Source organism: Haematobia irritans, chromosome 5 (assembly GCF_050003625.1).
Source record: "Haematobia irritans isolate KBUSLIRL chromosome 5, ASM5000362v1, whole genome shotgun sequence".
Lineage (NCBI taxonomy): Eukaryota > Metazoa > Arthropoda > Insecta > Diptera > Muscidae > Haematobia > Haematobia irritans.
In genome coordinates this window covers 165,088,778-165,107,072 of record NC_134401.1, presented here as the reverse complement: position 1 = coordinate 165,107,072, position 18,295 = coordinate 165,088,778, and the positions used below count along the sequence as shown (strand labels likewise).

The window sequence follows — 18,295 nt, the reverse complement described above, 5'->3', positions numbered from 1 at the left end:
CAACCCTTTTACATCAATGTGGGAGACGTACAGATCTCTGAATGTAATTCCTTGAAATATCCGGGAATGCATTTTACATACAATTTAACATGGAATCTCCATATACAACATATAAAGGCGAAGGTGGCTTCTGCGATTGGTATTTTGCACAAATATAGACATAAATTTGATGAAAAAACAAAGATGCTTCTCTATAATGCACTAATTCACAGCCATTTCAATTACTTGCCTATGATATAAGGCTATAAACAAAATTCCTCGTTAAAATCACTTCAAAGAGTTCAAAACAAAGCACTGAAAATCGTAAATAATCTCCCTCGTGAGTTTTCTACTATAACATCATATGAGGAAGTTTGTAAAGGAATCCTACCTATTTATGGATTATATAAAATGCAACTAATTACATTCATGTTTAAATCAGTTAACAATTTTGTACCAAGGTCTTTTGAATTTATTGTAAACCAATCATTATTTAATACACGTCATAGATCAAATTTAAGAGTAAAACGATGTCGCCTTGAAATAACAAAACAGAGAATAGAGCACAATGGCTGTGCTGAATTCAATCACCTACCTGAAGATTTAAAGAATTTATCGAGTATATCACAATTCAAGCGCAATGCAAAGATACTACTGCTTAACAACACCAGAATGCTTCTTTTGTAATTAATATTTTTGAATTAATATATTAAAATCCTAATTATCTGTAATTCGATCTCATTTTTTATAAAACTTTAGTATAACATTGTTTATTTGCCAACTCGCTCCTAACAATGCCCAAAGGGCGCTGGGGCGCAATATTATATTGTTATATCTTCATAATGAATTGTTTTAAAAAATGCAAAAAAAAAATATCATGTATAGCTCAATGGACCTACTTCCTATAGCCCAGTCAGAACAATGCACTTCTGATACAACTTAGAGAAGCTTCATAAAACTAAGAAATGATACCAACATTTTTGAGAGGCAATGTTGGACGGCCACGGTGACCCCCTTTTGTCACCTTATCTTAGATGGTAGCCGTTTCTGGGCACATTAAAACCAATTTTGGCAATCGCCATCTAAGGCCACATTGAAACCTTTTCTCCTTCGAAGGAGAAGAATCACCATACACAAGGTCGAAGTCTGCCCTTTGTAATTTCCAAAATGAGTTCTTTTTAAAATTGGGACATAGAGTCTAATCGAACTTTGATGTTGGCCTGATCGACTTTTAATAGCACACAAAATTGACTAAAGAACTTTTAACGAAAACGTCGGATTTGAATTTAAAATCGAGTTTTTGTTTTAAGTTTGAAAAAGTCAAAAAGTGAATATTTCGCCTTTTTGATTTTCATTACAATCTCTAAAACCACCCCGGAAAAATCATCGTATTGGTGGCATTCAAACTATTCACCACGTTGGCTCCCTCTATCGACTTAAAATGAGACTATATCAGAAAACAAAATGGCTCAGTGTATAACTTCGATCTGCTAGCAGCAATTTTGTTACTACATCTCATTTCAAACCACATGATCCCTCCCCAGACACCAAAGTATAACCCATACCAATTGCTATATACATAGATATAAAATTTTCCAGGGGTTAGCTCTCATCTTAATTGATTTATTTTATACTTTTATCACTGTACATACATACATATTCGGTTTATATATAAACGTATACATACAACTACAAATAAAGCACATTACATTGTATATTTCGCCTCCTAGTAAATTGGAAAGTTCTTATCGATTTTATAATGCCAGGCATGGAGACCACCTTTCAGATCAAATATAGTACGCTGGGGAAACTTATTGATTATGTGTTGAGCAGCAAGCTGTGAATCATTACCACGACGACATACCAGCACAATGCCCATTTGTTCATCTTTCAATTGTTCTTCGAATCGCTTTAAATATTCATCGTTCAGAATCGTCTTCAAGGGGACATTTTCAGACTTTGGTATGTGGCAAATTTCAAATTCTGCGGGTTGTCTGACATCCATTAATATATGATTAGTTTGGGCCAATATATCACGATAATCTTCCACTTCTAAACGTTGATCAGATGTTAGGACATTCAAAGCTGTGTTTTTGTCAGATGCATGCATACCGCAAAATTGTTCATAATCGATGAGGTGGTTGATCATGGGATTTGGAGAGCAAACATCACAATCTGCCCGTTTAGCGCGTAAACGTATATTACGGAATTGACAACGAGCTCCATCGAATATCAACAAACGTCCAGCCATAACTTCTCCCCCCAATCCGCCAAGAGCTACCTTAACAGCTTCCAAAGCTTGAAGTGATCCAATTACACCTGTCACCGCCCCTAATACTCCCCCATCACCACAATTTGTAACTGTGTCCGGAGGTGGTGGTACTGGGAATAAGCATCTATAACAAGGACTGTTTTCACCATAATTATACACCGTCAATTGTCCATCCATTTGTAAGGCACTACCCGAAACCAAAGGTTTGTTCAACATTACACAGGCATCATTAAGTAAATAACGAGTAGCCACATTATCCGTGCAATCCAATATTACATCGTATTGCCTAAGAATTTCCAAAGCATTTTCACTGTTCAACAGCAGGCGATGACAATCAATGTGGCAGTGGGGATTTATTTGTTGCAGAGACAATTTGGCCGATTCCACTTTTGGCATTCCAATGTTTACTTCGGTGTGTAATGTTTGCCTATGGAAGTTACTTCGTTCAACGTCATCATAATCGACCAAGCCTAAACGCCCGCATCCAGCAGCTAGTAAATATTGGGATGCTGGACATCCCAAGCCACCCATTCCTACTATTAGAAATGCAGTCTGTTTAAGCTTGATTTGACCCTTAACTCCAAAATTGGGTAAAATCAATTGACGACTATACCGAGCGATATCATCATTGTTCAAGATGTTCTCATTGCATCCAGTCCTTAATTGTTGCTGTTGCGTTTCTAATGCAAACAGACGTTTCTCTTTAGCGGCACAAACCTCACGTAGATTTTGTATTTCTCGACGAAGCTGGGAAATTTCCTCTGTTATTGCTGTATCCGACGCCATCTTTTAGTTAATGAAGAATTGCAGAGAGATTATATTGCGTTTATAATCACACCAATTGCATTGTCTAATAAATCATCTGATAAGCGAGTATTCCAAAACATACGCGACAGGGATGTTTAATGCAGTGTGGCCATATGCTTTTGAATGTCGTGTTTGAGAAAGTTGTTCGACATGGTAATAATAGGTCTGTTTGCGTACTTTTCCAGTAAAAAATATTCAGTAATAAAAACTTGCAAGATTGTAAAAACGGATTTTACTCTCTTTACTAAAATTAGCAGAAATATACGCGAACGGCATACAGTACAAACTTATAGCGTTTAAATTAATTAAAACAATGAACATTTTCATATTTTGCTATACCTTTAATTCCCTCCGATATATTTTGCCTTTATGAGTTGTTAATGATTAAAACAGCTAGTAATTTTATACTAACTTTTACAAGTTTTTACTGCGAAAAACTCTCAAACAAAAACATGTAACTTCTCTATTTGTCAAATGTCAAAATTGAACTCTCTCTCTGACTCTCTTTTGCTGGCTTTTTGGAGTAAACGAATGACTACCAGTAAAAATTGTGATAAGAATCAAAAATCATCGGGTTCTCTAACGGAGCTAAAAGCTTCTTTCGCAACCCAATGTTTTTTAATAGGCGACAATTTGCTTATAATTATTGAGGACAGTGAAAATGTTTCTTAAAACATTTGTGTCTAGAATTTGATTCGAGCAACAAGAAAAATGAAACAAATGTAGAGATCACAATTTCTTCTCTATAGATGCGTACTATATTCGCTTTCCGTGTCGAAAACCAGCGTGTATCCGCAGTTATTTTTTGGATCAATTGATTAATGATGTTTTCTTTTCTTGTAAATAATGCGAACTTTTTTTGCATTTTGGCCGGATAATGTACTTTTTTCGGTTCTTTTCTAAAAAACAGACAAAAGGTCTGTTCGCGTACTTTTCCAGTAAAAACTAGCAAGAGTGTAAGAGTGTATTTTACACTCTTTGCTTAAAATTGCTGAAAAGTACACGAACGGTATCCAGTAACTATTTGCACATTGAAAATTTCAGCTGCTAAAACATTGAAAATAAAAAACGAATCCTGTATATTTAACTTCCAATCGTAGTTGCCGAGCATGTACATTGTGTTGGTACCTTGTTTGTTATCAATAACCAGCTGGCAACGTATCCTATGGTTTGCAAAATTTTACTGGGAAAAAAATTTCTAGCAAAAACTTGCAATTTCTCTATCTCATAACTGTCAAATGTAGTCTCTCTCCGGCTCTCTTTTGCTGGCGTTTTGGTGTAAACGAACGACTTCCAGTAAAAATTTGTAATAATTATCAAAAATTATCGGGTTCTCGAACGGAGCTAAAAATGCGAAAACGCTTCGAATTCTGTTGTGAAAATAGAGCGTAGAGGCAAACTGCGAGCATTTTCAGCATGGCAGACAAACGACAAATGCGCATTCTGTTCAGATAAAATTGAGGCAAAGCTCTTTTTTCAGAAAAGAAAACACCATAAGAAATATTTATGGTATATAATGGCATAATTACAATTGAATTTCAGTGAATGAAACGTTCGTTTCTGATATAATATGATGTGTTTCGTTTTTTGCAGGTAAAATCTAAAAGAAAATTACTGTAACTTTTCTATGTAATTTTAAGGAAATTTGGAGTATTATTCATTTTGGATTTTCATGTTGGCTAGATTATAAGTTATACTCGAAGACATAATCGATATTGCTGCTTGTTTATGGGATCGATAACACATTTGTCGATTATTTAGTCATCGCCGACAATTCGTAGCGATTGGCCGCACAGTAATGCTATGTTCCCACAGACTAGTTTTCCTCATTTGTTTTTCCAAAACATTTCACCGATCACACCGAGTTGAGATGTTTTAGTTTGACAGTTACCATGGAAACTAGAAATTCACATTTAAGGTGGGTATTAAGTTCGAGTTTAGCCGCTAAAATCGTCATTTTTTCACGATTACTTTTCTTTAATAATCCATTTTAAGGAAACAAACTTTGTGAAAATTTGCTTTGGGTTATTCCCCATCAAGTTATAATGAAATCTGAAACAAAAATGTATAATTTTATGCATATTTTTACTGATTTAGTTTTCACTTTAGTGAAAAAAATGACGATTTTAGCGGTTAAACTCGAACTTAATACTCACCTTTACTCGAAATTAACATATATGCAACGTATGTTCAAATAATTACCGCGAGCGTAAAGGGGATTTTTTTTTTAAAGTTATTTGCACATGTCCATGTTCTTCAAAGCCTTTGTTTATTCCCAATAAACACAGGATGAGCGTTTTTCAAATGCAACAACTTTTCAGTTTGAGGGTAAATATAATTTTCAACATAAATTCAACTTGACTTGAAATAGCTCATCTTCAATACATCTTCAAATTGTTTTGCGAATTACTTCCAATTTGCCAAAATGTTGGCGAAATCTTTGAAAAGGTGTTGAAGATAATATGAGAAAACTTTGACAAAACACTACCCTAAAATGCAACGAAAAAACCATGTGGTTTTCAATACTTATTTGTGCAACGAAGTTCGTGGTCAATTGCAAGAAATTAAAAAAATGGAAAATTTTAGACAAATAACCAAATAGTTTATAAAAATAGGTAAGTGAAAATAAAAAATGAAATAAAACTTTAAGGAAGTCACTAAATGTATATCTCTTTGCAGAAAACTAAAATTATGGATTCTTATGGATGGTTCTTGAAAACATTAAAAAGCTGGTGGACAATTAACTGGAACTGCTTCAAAAAGTTTATAATAATTGGTACGTCAATATGAAAAATTAAATCAACACTTCAGAGAAGTCACTAAATTTAAATCTCTTTGCAGAAAACTAAAATCTTTGGATGCTACATTCTTGCAAACATTAAGAAGCTGACCAATGAAAAATGAGTGGCTTATCGACAAGAAAAAGTTTCCAGAAACATTACAAGTGCAACCAACTAAAATTGTTAAAAACAACAAATTGTTGAAATCAACAACTTCTGGAACTACCTATCCTACCTATCCTATCATCTGTTTAAAATGGATATTTTGTGAATTCCTTCTGCTGAAAATCAATTCTAACACGCGGTCCAGTACGTTCCTAATTTCAAATTGACCGCAGGTTAATAAATTTTAATGCTGGTTTATGACACCAAAAGGAAGGAAATCGAATTATAAATGCAAAAGTGTTTACTAATAATGTTTAAGATATTTAAAGTTTTGTTGTTTGTTTTTTTTTTTGTTCTTATTTGTTGATATGTTTAATAAGATCAATATTTATCAATTGGTATTGTAGTGTATTATGCAGTGTAGTGTATTATTATATATTTTATTTTGATGAAAATGAATAAATTATACAAAATTCATAGAATTTTGGCTTTGACTTTCAATTTGAAGTGGGGATATCATTCATACAAATTTAGGTTGAAAAGTATTTGCAACGATGTTAATTTTGAATTTGACTCGCATAGAAAATTGTTTGACAAATTATTGAGTAGCGATGCATTTCAATTTGAGGATAACACTTGAGATATTATTGCTAATGTGTTGAATTTCACTGTTGAGGGTAATGTCTGTTTTTTGTTGAGAACGCGATTTTCTCAACAATTTCTCAACTTGAATATTACCCTAATCCTTTGAAAAAATGTTTGAAAAATTGTTGAAATTTAGCATTTTTCAAATGTTTGTGTTTATTGGGTTCCTTTTTTTCTATGAAACTTATTTCAATATTTTGAAAAGGTTATGTTATTCGGGGTATATTCCAAATTAGGTGGGTTCACATAATAAAATTGACATGTTTTTGAGGAAAACTTATGTTTTGTACTACATTTTTTATATGGGGAAAACGACTCGTTTTGAAATGCTTATAAAGGGAAAACATTTCAAACCCCAAAACATGCTTGGTGAGAACGCCGTATAAGATTCTTTGCAAACACAGACATTTCGTTCGGAATAACTTATAGTCTGTACGGCGCATTAGGCTCGAAGTTTTACTAAAATCTCTTTAAAAGTGTTCAGATTGGAAAAATGTGGAGATTTCGATCATGGGCGGGTTTAACATATATTTTTCGTTTGAAAATTGGAAAAGAAAACATTGGGACAATTTAAGTTAAGATGGGAGTAAACAATTGAGTTCCATTCTTTTTTATCAAATTGTTTCGTCTTTATGATGAATGATGATTAACACAAATAAAGGCCTATGTGCACATACTTATACAATGAAAATTACCAATGGGTTACAAAAAAGCGAAATGGCAGGGTAATGGATTTTGAAAGAGAATTTTTTTTCAATCACCAACGGGCTTGCTGATATTTCGCTAATGAAAATCTTCTAAAATCTATAAGGATTTAAACCTTTCGATTTCATGCCTGGTTTGGATATAGTACCAATCAGGGTACACTTAAATATTAGCATAATAAAGCTCATGCTATAGTATCTCTTTTGATGCTCTAACATATCAGAATTCTTCTTTTGTCCACAGCACTCAGTCTTTAAGTGTATCGAAAATTTACATGTCAAACTAGCTTTACGAATTAATTTAGAGAGTGCCCATAATTTTAATAAAATGCAACACTTCATGGTGCATATAAACATCGATCTGGCAACACCAAACCTTTTTGCAAACAATTTCATTTCATTTGTATATTTGCTGTTTCGGCGTGCTTTCATCGTTTACTTCGTTTAATAAATTCCGTTTTTACAATATCAATTCATACAATCACATATTATTAAGATTTATTCGCAAAATGGAAGAAATTAAAACAAGTTTGGATAAAATTTTGGCGAGATTCAATGATTCTGTAACACATTCGGCACCGAAGAAATTAAGTTTCGAAAACTTGTCTGACTCGTTCAATGATTCCGGTACAAGTAAGTCTGTTAATTAGAATACAGAAAATCTAATGAAAATTGATACATTTATATTGTCCACAGTACCAAAAAAGCGACGTTTTTCTCAAAGTTTTGAAGACAATTCGATAAATCTTAGCAATGCTTCCCTGAATACAAGTGCAGCAGTGCCACCTAGTCCTTGGGAAACTAGACGTATAAAAGCGGATTTAATAGAGGCAAGAAGCAGGGTGAGTGAAACCGGTGAAGTGACACTTTATAAAGGATAGACAATGAAAATTGACAATTTGCAGGTTTCTAAATTTAAACAAGAAATTGACCGCCTCCATAAATTGCGCCAGGAGTCGGAAACATTGTATGAAAGCCGGGTAACCGAATTGAAGAAGCAATGTGATTTTTCCTCCACCAAAATCCAGGACTTGGAAAAGCATATGCAAACCTTAAGAAAGCGAGAATATTCTGCCAAGCAAGAAGCATTGAAGGTTCAAAATGAGCTGCAACAGCAAAAACATAGCTATGAAGACATGATTATGAAACTACAACGTGCCAAGCATGATATCGAAGAAAATGCCCGGTTGATACAGAATAGTATGGCCAACGAATTGAGCGAGTATAAAAGACATTCGGAAAAGATTGAGCTGGTTTGTAGAATTAGGGCAAAGGTCATGGAAGATTTTATTATTTCGACTTTCATCTGCAGGAATTGGAGTTGAGTTGTGATGAATTGGAGTCTTTGAGACACCAATTGGATGATTTCCGAATGAGGGCCTCTGGCTATGAGGACCTAAAATTGCAATACGAAAAGCTCAATCAAGATCACGAGAGTGCCAATCAAAAGATCAAAGAATTGGAATTCGAAATTGCTTCCTACGAAGATTGGAAAGAAATAACCAAGGTAAGTACAAATTACATTTTTGGGATTTTTTTGTACTAAATACTTGTTTTCTTTTCTGGCATAGAAATCCCAAGATCGCTTATTAAGTATTCCCAATATGGATAAGGAATTGGAACGTCTACGCTCCAATAATAAACATTTACAAGATTTATTGGGTAATAAGCTGCTGCTGGAAGAGCAGGTCTACGACTTACGCTCACGCCTAGAAAAAGAGGAAGGCGCTCGATCAGAGGTGGTGACATTACAAGTACAATTGAAACATGCCCAGGACGAAATCAAAGAATGGACAAAAATTGCTCAAGATCATTGTTCAACAAACATGCTAGTCAGCCCATTGGCATTGAGAGCTCGCATTGAGGAATTGTTGAAAAATGATGTCCTTCTGGCAAGTGAAAAGGGAACAAAAGCATCTGAATCGAAATGTTTGGAATCGGAATTATTGGATTATAAACAGAAATGTGAAATCTACAGTAAGAATCTGGAAGAATTGAATGTGGCCCTAAAACGTCACAAGACATTCAAAGATCGTGTCCAAAAGAAATTGCTATTGGTCTCCAAAGAGCGCGATTGCTACAAACAATTGTTGGAGAATTTTGAAAAAGATCTTACCATATCGAATCCAAATGGTCCAGATTTATCATCCACCGAAAGCCAATTGAAAAATCGTATAGAAATGTTGGAGAAAACCCTAACGGGTTACAAGGAAATGTGTGCTAGTTTTGAAAAAGAGTTAAACAGCACCAAGTCGGCGGCAAACACAACAGATCACGGAGCAAATGATCATAGTGGTGTTAATATGAGTGTAGATATAAATGCCGCTGGATATGAGCATTTCAAAAAAGAATTGGATACATTACGTATGGAAAATGAGCGCCTGCGAAGACGTAAAGAGGAATTGGAGTTGGAATTGGAACATCGTTGTCTAAAGGGTGACTTTAATGTCGATAAATATAAAGTGGTACATTTGAAAATGAATCTGGCCAATGAGGCATATGAAACTGCTGAGAACATGATGGAGAAGTTACAAGCTGAGGTAAGAATTTATTCCATAAAAAATTAAATTTAAATTTATTCTATAAAAATTAAGCACCAAACTGCACCTGTGAACTCATGATCCTTGGTATGCAAAGCAGGCATGCTAACTATTGATCCATTCATATTCTTCTAGGTTATATTTTCATATGGACGGATCTATCCAGTCCAACTTGATTTAATACAAAATCTTATTTTTTCTTTGCCTCCAGATTGAACGTTTAAAACGTAAAAACAAAAAACTCGAGGAAGACAATGAAGTTACACAGGCTCGTCTTAACGAGACCACCAACATGACTATGAATATCAAGGAAATTAATCAGCTACGTACCGAGTTGGAATCGATGAATTCAAAAATGAAGAAAATGAAGGAGTGCTATAAGTCAGCAAGCATGGAATTTCGTGAAGTTGTCTACATGCTCTTTGGTTATAGAATCGATCGAGTGGGCGCCAATACGAATTATAAGTAAGTAACGTAAGCCTCAAGGCTTATTTTATCACCCGATGAGCTTGAAATTCTGTGCATGTTGTGGGTATTTACCCTTAAGCAACCATCAAACAAATTGGTCTATATGGGTTGAACACATCAAAAATTGGACAAAGTCGAAATGCCGATCAAAAATCAATTTTTCAAGTTGACGATTTATTGGCAATTCAAAATTTGCGTTTTGCGTATTCGTAAACCAGGACATTGGGGTCTGTCTGGAAATCAATTTTTTCAATTTATTTTTCGAATATTGAACATGTCCATTTTTATACCCTCCACTTAGGATGGGGTGTATACTAACATTGTCATTCCTTTTGGAATATTTCGTGGAGAAATTCTCAGTTGATCTAGCGATGTCTGTCCGTGGGCTGAAATCACACTACCTTTTGAAGGAAGCAAGCTTTCGTCTTGAAACTTGGCACAACTAGTTGGTAGTAGGTATTGCATATGGGCCATATCGGACCACTTTTAGGTATAGCCCCCATTTAAATCTACCTTGAGATTTGACTTCCGGAAGATCTTAGAAGAGCAAATTGCATCCAATCCGGTGGAGATATTAGGTACATGATGTTAGTATATGACCACTGAAAACGGTTCATAATTATATATAGCCTCCACATTAACCGACCCCCGAGGTTTGACTTCCCGAGCCTCTTGGAGAAGCAAATTGCAGCCTTAGTCTTTAACAACCATGCAAAAATGGGTCCATATAGGTCCATTATTATATATAGCCCCCACATAAGCCGATCCCCCACATTTACTTCCCGAGCCTCTTGGAGGGGTAAATTTCATGCGATCTGATTGAAATTTGGTACGTGATCTTAATATGAATTTTATATAAAATTTGTCATTATTATTATAGTATAAATTTTATATAAAATTGGTCCATATGGGTCCATTATTATATATAGCCCCACATAAACCGATCCCCGAGATTTGACTTACCGAGCCTCTTGGCGTAAATGAAATTTGAAATAACTTTATTAAAACTTTGTGCGTAATCCACGACAGAGGGTACATATGATTCATCATGGCCTAATTTTCGACCATATATAACTGGTTTATTCTGATTACAATCCCTATATATTGCATTAAACTGTTTGGCTAAATAATCATCGGACCACCCACGACTAACGGGAGAGTAGTCTCTTATCAAAGTTATCCTGTTATTAATTGAAAGTTTTTTTTTTGTATATTTCTCGTTTTTCTTTTAGAATTTCCAGCATGTATGCCGAGAATGAGAATGATTATTTGAATTTCCGCCTAAATGAATCCAATATGCTGGACATGTTAGAGACTCCATACTCTGCAACGCTTAAGCCCTTAATTGAAAGCCAACTGGTGGGCAATAAATCGCTGCCAGCATTTTTAAGTGCTTTAACTTTGGATTTGTTTCAAAGAACAACGATAACAATATCTTAATAGCAATGCCCATCCACAACTACAAAAAGAGACCAATTGTTCTTGTGGTCGTTGATGCGTGAGAAGCACAATCGGTTCTTAAGGAAAGTCGTTTTGTATGGTTTTTGAGTACCTTTTTGTTGAAGGTTCTCATGAGGATTATTGGCCTCCTTTATACGACTATGGATAAAATGAATAATCAGTGAAAAAAAAAAAAACATAAAATAATCATAATTATAATCATAACACATAACTCTAAATAAAAATCCATCGATCATACTATGTTAGTAAATCTTTGTATATTGTGCAGATTTAGTTGTAGTTTCTTAAACTCATATTTAAATATACTATATGTGAGTTTAATATTTAATGTCCCCAAAACAAAAAATTAATACTATAAATATAAATATAAAAATATGATAAGCAACAAAATTCTTAAGAATTTTTAATCCCTATATTGTTGACTTAAATTGCCACTTACCCCAAAGTGAAAATCCTAAATCTCTCGCTCTCTGTCTCTCTCTTTGCCGGTATTGGATGGGGTAAATTTGATTTGTTTATGTACATTTGGAAATTTCTCAAATTTTTTGTCTTTATTTTATTGCATTGAAATTCGTTTTTTTTTTTATATCTTCTTTTGGACTATTTTTAAATTGTTTTTTTTTTTTTTATTATAATTTTCTGTAGTGGCTCAAATAAATATTGTTTCTGACGATACGCAATATTTTTTTGAAATTGAAAAAACTCTTATACTAAATTTTATATTTGTTTTCGAAAATTTAACGCCATACACATATTTTAATTGTTCCATCAAATGCAATGGTCAACAACAAGAACAATTTTTCGTAAATTATAAAGCACTAATACACTGTTTTATCCAACTTTTGTATTTATTTTGTATAGCTTTTAGATGGACTGTTGTTTTTGTTTTCTTTTTTGTATATTTCCTCCCAAAAACGAAAGAATTAGCGCGCGCGAGGGTTATCGCTTATTATTTTTATTTTTACTTGTAGCAGGCGGCATTATTGTTATTCTTTCGGGGGGGGGGGGGGTGTATCAACTTAAGAAGGGGGCACACAACTACGACATTTCTTACGGCTGGTTTGTTTGTCTTGCCACAACCATGTGATTATAGAAGGAATTATAGAATTTTCTTTGCGTTTATTTACTTGGGTTTTTGTATTCATTGGTCCATTAAAGAGATTTATTTATCTACCAATTTCATTCATCTCTCGAATGCAATTTTATTTTGGATAATTTTATTTATGTCATTCACAAATGTTTACCATATTCAATCTTATCAAACTGACCCGTGTAATAAAACCAAAACCAAGAGAAATTCTTTCGAAAATCTTATGGATATTACTATGTACATTTCTACCGCTCTAATCACACAATCGCCTCGTCTGATTGTTGAAAAAGAGTGTGCCCTATTGAAGCTATTCGTATTGTATATAAATGAGAATTTTGCATTTATATATAAATTTTTGAGAATGATTTCTGTTTGTCAATGAGTTGAGAGCAACAGTAACAATGAAAAATATTTTTTCTATACGATATTCTGTTTTTTTTTTTTGTCTTATTTTATTATTATTAAGAAGCACACAATTACAATACTCTAGCTGCTGCAGTCGAGATATATTTGGTTGACTCGAGAATAGCAATTGCTGTATAAACCTCGAAAATTATAAATTTCTCTATATTGACCTCAAGCCGAACAAAATTAATAATCGAAATAAAATTTTCTATAAAAATAAAATTTTGTCAAAATTTTCTATAAAAATAAAATTTTGTCAAAATTTTCTATAAAAATAAAATTTTGAAAAAATTTTCTATAGAAATAAAATTTTGAAAAAATTTTCTATAGAAATAAAAATTTGACAGAATTTTCTATAGAAATAAAATTTCGAAAAAAATTTTCTATATAAATAAAGAGTTGACAAAATTATCTATAGAAATAAAATTTTGACAAAATTTTCTATAGAAATAAAATTTTGTCAAAATTTTCTATAGAAATAAACTTTTTGACAAAATTTTCTATAGAAATAAAATTTTGACACAATTTTCTATAGAAATAAAATTTTGACAAAATTTTCTATAGAATTAATATTTTGACAAAATTTTCTATAGAATTAATATTTTGACAAAATTTTCTATAGAAATAATATTTTGACAACATTTTTTATAGAAATAATATTTTGACAAAATTTTCTATAGAAATAATATTTTGACAAAATTTTCTATAGAAATAAAATTTTGACAAAATTTTCTATAGAAATAAAATTTTGACAAAATTTTCTATAGAAATAAAATTTTGACAAAATTTTCTATAGAAATAAAATTTTGACAAAATTTTCTATAGAAATAAAATTTTGACAAAATTTTCTATAGAAATAAAATGTTGACAAAATTTATACAAAAATAAAATTTTGACAAAATTTTCTATAGAAATAAAATTTTGACAAAATTTTCTATATAAATAAAGTGTTGACAAAATTATCTATAGAAATAAAATGTTGGCAAAATTATCTATAGAATAAAATTTTGACAAAACTTTCTATAGAAACAAAATTTTGACAAAAATTTCTATAGAAATAAAATTTAGACAACATTTTCTATAGAAATAAAATTTTGACAAAATTTTCTATAGAAATAATATTTTGACAAAAATTTCTATAGAAATAATATTTTGACAAAATTTTCTATAGAAATAAAATTTTGACAAAATTTTCTATAGAAATAAAATTTTGACAAAATTTTCTATAGAAATAAAATTTTGACAAAATTTTCTATAGAAATAAAATTTTGACAAAATTTTCTATAGAAATAAAATTTTGACAAAATTTTCTATAGAAATAAAATGTTGACAAAATTTTCTATAGAAATAAAATGTTGACAAAATTTTCTATAGAAATAAAATTTTGACAAAATTTTCTATAGAAATAAAATTTTGACAAAATTTTCTATAGAAATAAAATTTTGACAAAATTTTCTATAGAAATAAAATGTTGACAAAATTTATACAAAAATAAAATTTTGACAAAATTTTCTATACAAATAAAATTTTGACAAAATTTTCTATAGAAATAAATTTTTAACAAAATTTTCTATAGAAATAAATTTTAGACAAAATTGTCTATAGAAATAAAAATATGACAAATATTCTATAGAAATAAAATTTTCACAAAATTTTGTATACAAATAAAATTTTCACAAAAGTTTCTATAGAAATAAAATTTTGATAAAATATTCTATAGTATTTCTATATTTTAGACAATATTTTCTATAGAAATAAAATAATAATTATTTTTTTGTTGACAAAATTTTCTATACAAAATAAAATTTTGACAAAATTTCTATATAAATAAAATTTTAGACAAAACGTAGAGATAGTGTAACACCAAGATCTTTATCATGGCAAATGGTTGTAACCAGCTATGAAGAAGGGCACTTCTGCCGGCTGTTACATTTTCCTACATTTATTCAAATATTTCATAATTCTATGCTTATAAGGGTTGTCATAATTCTATGCTTATAAGGGTTGTCTCTTATTTGACGGGATTGTGCAACCCTCGTGGTGTAATCTGCCAACTTACTACTTTATCGTAAAGGTTGACATTTTACTGAGATCGCGAAATAAAAAAGGCAACCAATACCAGGTGAATGAGAATTAATTCCAAAATTTTAGCTTTCTAATCTCCATAGTTATGGTGAAAGCTGAACTATGTCCGCGATGAGGTTAGGTACAGTGGCTTACCGCTATTTCAGGCTCACTTAGGAAATTTTTTCTATAGCCGAGTCCGAACGGCAGTGAAACCACTTCATCCGTGATGGATGAATTTTCTAAATGAATTTATCTTCGAAGATTTATTTATAAAAGGGCCTTTTCGGAACCGTTAGCCTCGGGTAGATAATTTTGTATGGCTTGTAAATATCTACACGTTTTTTAATGTTTTTGTCGTACAATGTATTAACCAGAATGCACTCAATTGTAGCACAAGTAACTTTAAATGCAAATATATCCAAAAGTGATTTAGTTTAAAATAAAGGAAGGAGTGTTTTCTTCATTAATCCTTCCCAATCCAATGTAAAGAATATGATAGAAAATAAAATATTGCTAGGAACGCATATTCATAATAATTATTAAATATATAATAGAAATACCTTTGTTTTTATTTTAAAGTGCCAATATTTTGGCAACTTGTTCTGGAGTTTTGGAGAATATATTTTCGGGATGTTCAAAGCCATTGGCAGGATCATGAACTCTGTCATAGATTTGTTTGTAGATTGCCACTATAACATTAAACGATCGTTTCTGGACAGCACTCCGATGGGAACTGGACATAATCAATTGAATTTGTGGCAATAAAAGAACTTCGGGCATTTGCAGGAACGCTTCCATCTTATTCATGAAAATCTTTAATAGATTCGATTCAATCTGTGATTGATTTGTTTGCAGAATTGTATAAATTGGACCCAATTGTAAATTGGCCACCAAAGATGAAGCTTGTTCCGAAGTGAGCGTATCAATTTGAGCCTCTGATTGGGCTTGTAGACGTTCCACTCTTTCATCCATGTATTCATAAACAGCCAAAGTACTTTGCATGTGATAGATACAATTCAGCAGATAAACGGCCATGTCAACTGTTGGCAAATGTGAAGCTGACTCTTGTACAGACTGTAGTAAGGGATCAATGACGCAAGACACGATTTTTGTTATATCAGATTGACGACCATCCACCATGGTGGCAACGGAAAGTATTTCCTTGAGTAAATTCAATAAACGCCCTAAACTGGAAGGTGGTACTAGGTCCCTTTGAGGGGGTTCAACAGCAGAACCGGCGGGTCTTTGTAGAATTTGCTTCACCTGCGATGCCAAAGAATTCAAATAGATCTCCTCACTAGACTTCTGTAAATCGGACAGGCATTGTTCTAGTGTTCCTCCTTTGACAACTTGTTTCATGATTTGTTGATAAAATCTTAACAAATTTGAAATGGCAAATAAAACAATGGTATCCTTCTCTGAAGTCAATATGGTGTCAACGCGAACTTTTAGAGGATGACATACTCCGTCAACAATATAGGCCAAAGCATTACGCATTTGTTCTGATATATCTACAAAAAAGAAAACATATTGGAATTTAACATTTATTCCATGATAAAGTAATGGAAATATTTACCATTCTTATCGCATTGTTTAAAGAGCATCGTTAAATTGTCCTTTTCTGTGGGTATAGCTTGATGCAACCATGCAAACATATCACCTATATAACGTTTTGGATCATGGGCATGCATTTCGATGGGTTTTGGATTACCGCCTGGACCTCCTTCTGTTAGGGCTTCAATAAATAAACGAACCAAAACCGCTCTGCGTGCTATGGCATATTCATCAATGACATATCTATAGAAAAAAGAGACGATTAAAAACATGTGAATATATCTCTAACTCCATTGTGAAACGTATAGGAACCATTAAGAAACTTTAGCTTTCAAGCTAAAATAAAAAATATGAAGAATGCATTTCAGAGAACTTCTTGGTACTTACTTAAATAAAACCGGTCTATCTTGAAGTCTTCCCATTGCCTTGCATACAAGCTGGCCAATGTCGTTATTTTCCAAATTTCTGCAATGATTTTGAGTCCAACGGTAGAGGCGTTCCAATGCTCCCTCTTGATGCAGAGTCATTTCTTCCATGATATCCACTGCCGCCGTCTGGTACCCGCATTGCATTAATACACGACATTCAGAATGGATATTTTGAACACGATCCAAAACGTCAAAAAACTCCGCAACAATAGGTGTATCTTTCGAAGTACCATACAATATCTGATGTTCTTTGACACTCAATTGGAAACGGGCCATAAATGCTTCAGCTATTTGATTGTGCAATTGAAGGCGGTCACGTTCACCTTGTAAGGTATTCGTTTGCTTGATGAGGTCATGTGTTAAAGCTTTCGAAGATTCTAAATCATTTTTCATAGCCTGTACTGAATCAGCCAATGTATCCAAATCATTAATAACCAAATCGAGGCTATTCTTAACTTCTCGAAAAGCATTTAGGAATTGATCATTAATGAAGACCGATCGTTTTTCAATGCGACTTCGTAAATTTCGGCGATTTTGTAATGTATTTTCCGTAAAGAAATTAGACAAATCCTGCAGAGATTCCATGGTATCCTGAAAAGAACTTTGTACATGCAATCAAATCCCTTTCCTAATGGTTATGATTTCGCTAACCTTTTCGGCATCCAAGCGAGTTTCCAAAATTTTATTAACACGCTTTTGAAGACGATCTTCCTCAACTTCCGATGAAGCGGTGATAGGAGTCATTTTTTTTAATTACGCTTTTTTCCAAATTAAATCTGCCGAAGATATACTCAACGTCAACAATTTCTTCAACTGGAAACGTAAACATTGACCATATGATTGTTCATATTTACAGTGTTGCCGAGTTTTAAAAATTTTGAAAGACAATTCGTATTGCAATTTTATATGGCATAATAACACAAATCAAAAACTTGCAGGGTGCGAAAAATTTACACTGACTTGATGTCCTTGGTAGAACAATCGGCTTAT

At 32.5% G+C, this 18,295-nt stretch overlaps 4 protein-coding genes across 5 annotated transcripts in view; 1 reads left to right on the top strand and 3 right to left on the bottom strand.

Moving 5' to 3' along the window:
- Corin (corin serine peptidase) overlaps positions 1 to 13,457 on the bottom strand; it is a 237,613-nt gene extending 224,156 nt beyond the window's left edge. For both annotated transcript variants that reach the window (XM_075312800.1, XM_075312801.1), the window contains exon 1: positions 12,201 to 13,457. The gene's annotated coding sequence lies outside the window, so the exon portion shown is untranslated. The remainder of the gene's footprint in view (positions 1 to 12,200) is intronic.
- Uba4 (Ubiquitin-like activating enzyme 4) lies at positions 1,582 to 3,157 on the bottom strand. Its single transcript, XM_075312803.1, has one exon. The coding sequence runs from the start codon at positions 3,035 to 3,037 to the stop codon at positions 1,706 to 1,708; it is 1,332 nt and encodes a 443-aa protein (XP_075168918.1). The 5' UTR covers positions 3,038 to 3,157; the 3' UTR covers positions 1,582 to 1,705.
- Mad1 (Mitotic arrest-deficient 1) lies at positions 7,674 to 12,011 on the top strand. The gene is made up of 7 exons (XM_075312802.1): positions 7,674 to 7,925; positions 7,989 to 8,134; positions 8,198 to 8,545; positions 8,605 to 8,799; positions 8,864 to 9,832; positions 10,044 to 10,297; positions 11,533 to 12,011. The coding sequence occupies exons 1-7, from the start codon at positions 7,802 to 7,804 to the stop codon at positions 11,738 to 11,740; spliced, it is 2,244 nt and encodes a 747-aa protein (XP_075168917.1). The 5' UTR covers positions 7,674 to 7,801; the 3' UTR covers positions 11,741 to 12,011.
- A 2,376-nt stretch (positions 13,458 to 15,833) lies between the features above and the next one.
- Positions 15,834 to 18,138, bottom strand: Cog6 (conserved oligomeric Golgi complex subunit 6). The gene is made up of 4 exons (XM_075309466.1): positions 17,957 to 18,138; positions 17,265 to 17,896; positions 16,900 to 17,120; positions 15,834 to 16,834 (listed from the first exon to the last, which is right to left on the bottom strand). The coding sequence occupies exons 1-4, from the start codon at positions 18,047 to 18,049 to the stop codon at positions 15,897 to 15,899; spliced, it is 1,884 nt and encodes a 627-aa protein (XP_075165581.1). The 5' UTR covers positions 18,050 to 18,138; the 3' UTR covers positions 15,834 to 15,896.
- Positions 18,139 to 18,295: the final 157 nt, after the last annotated feature.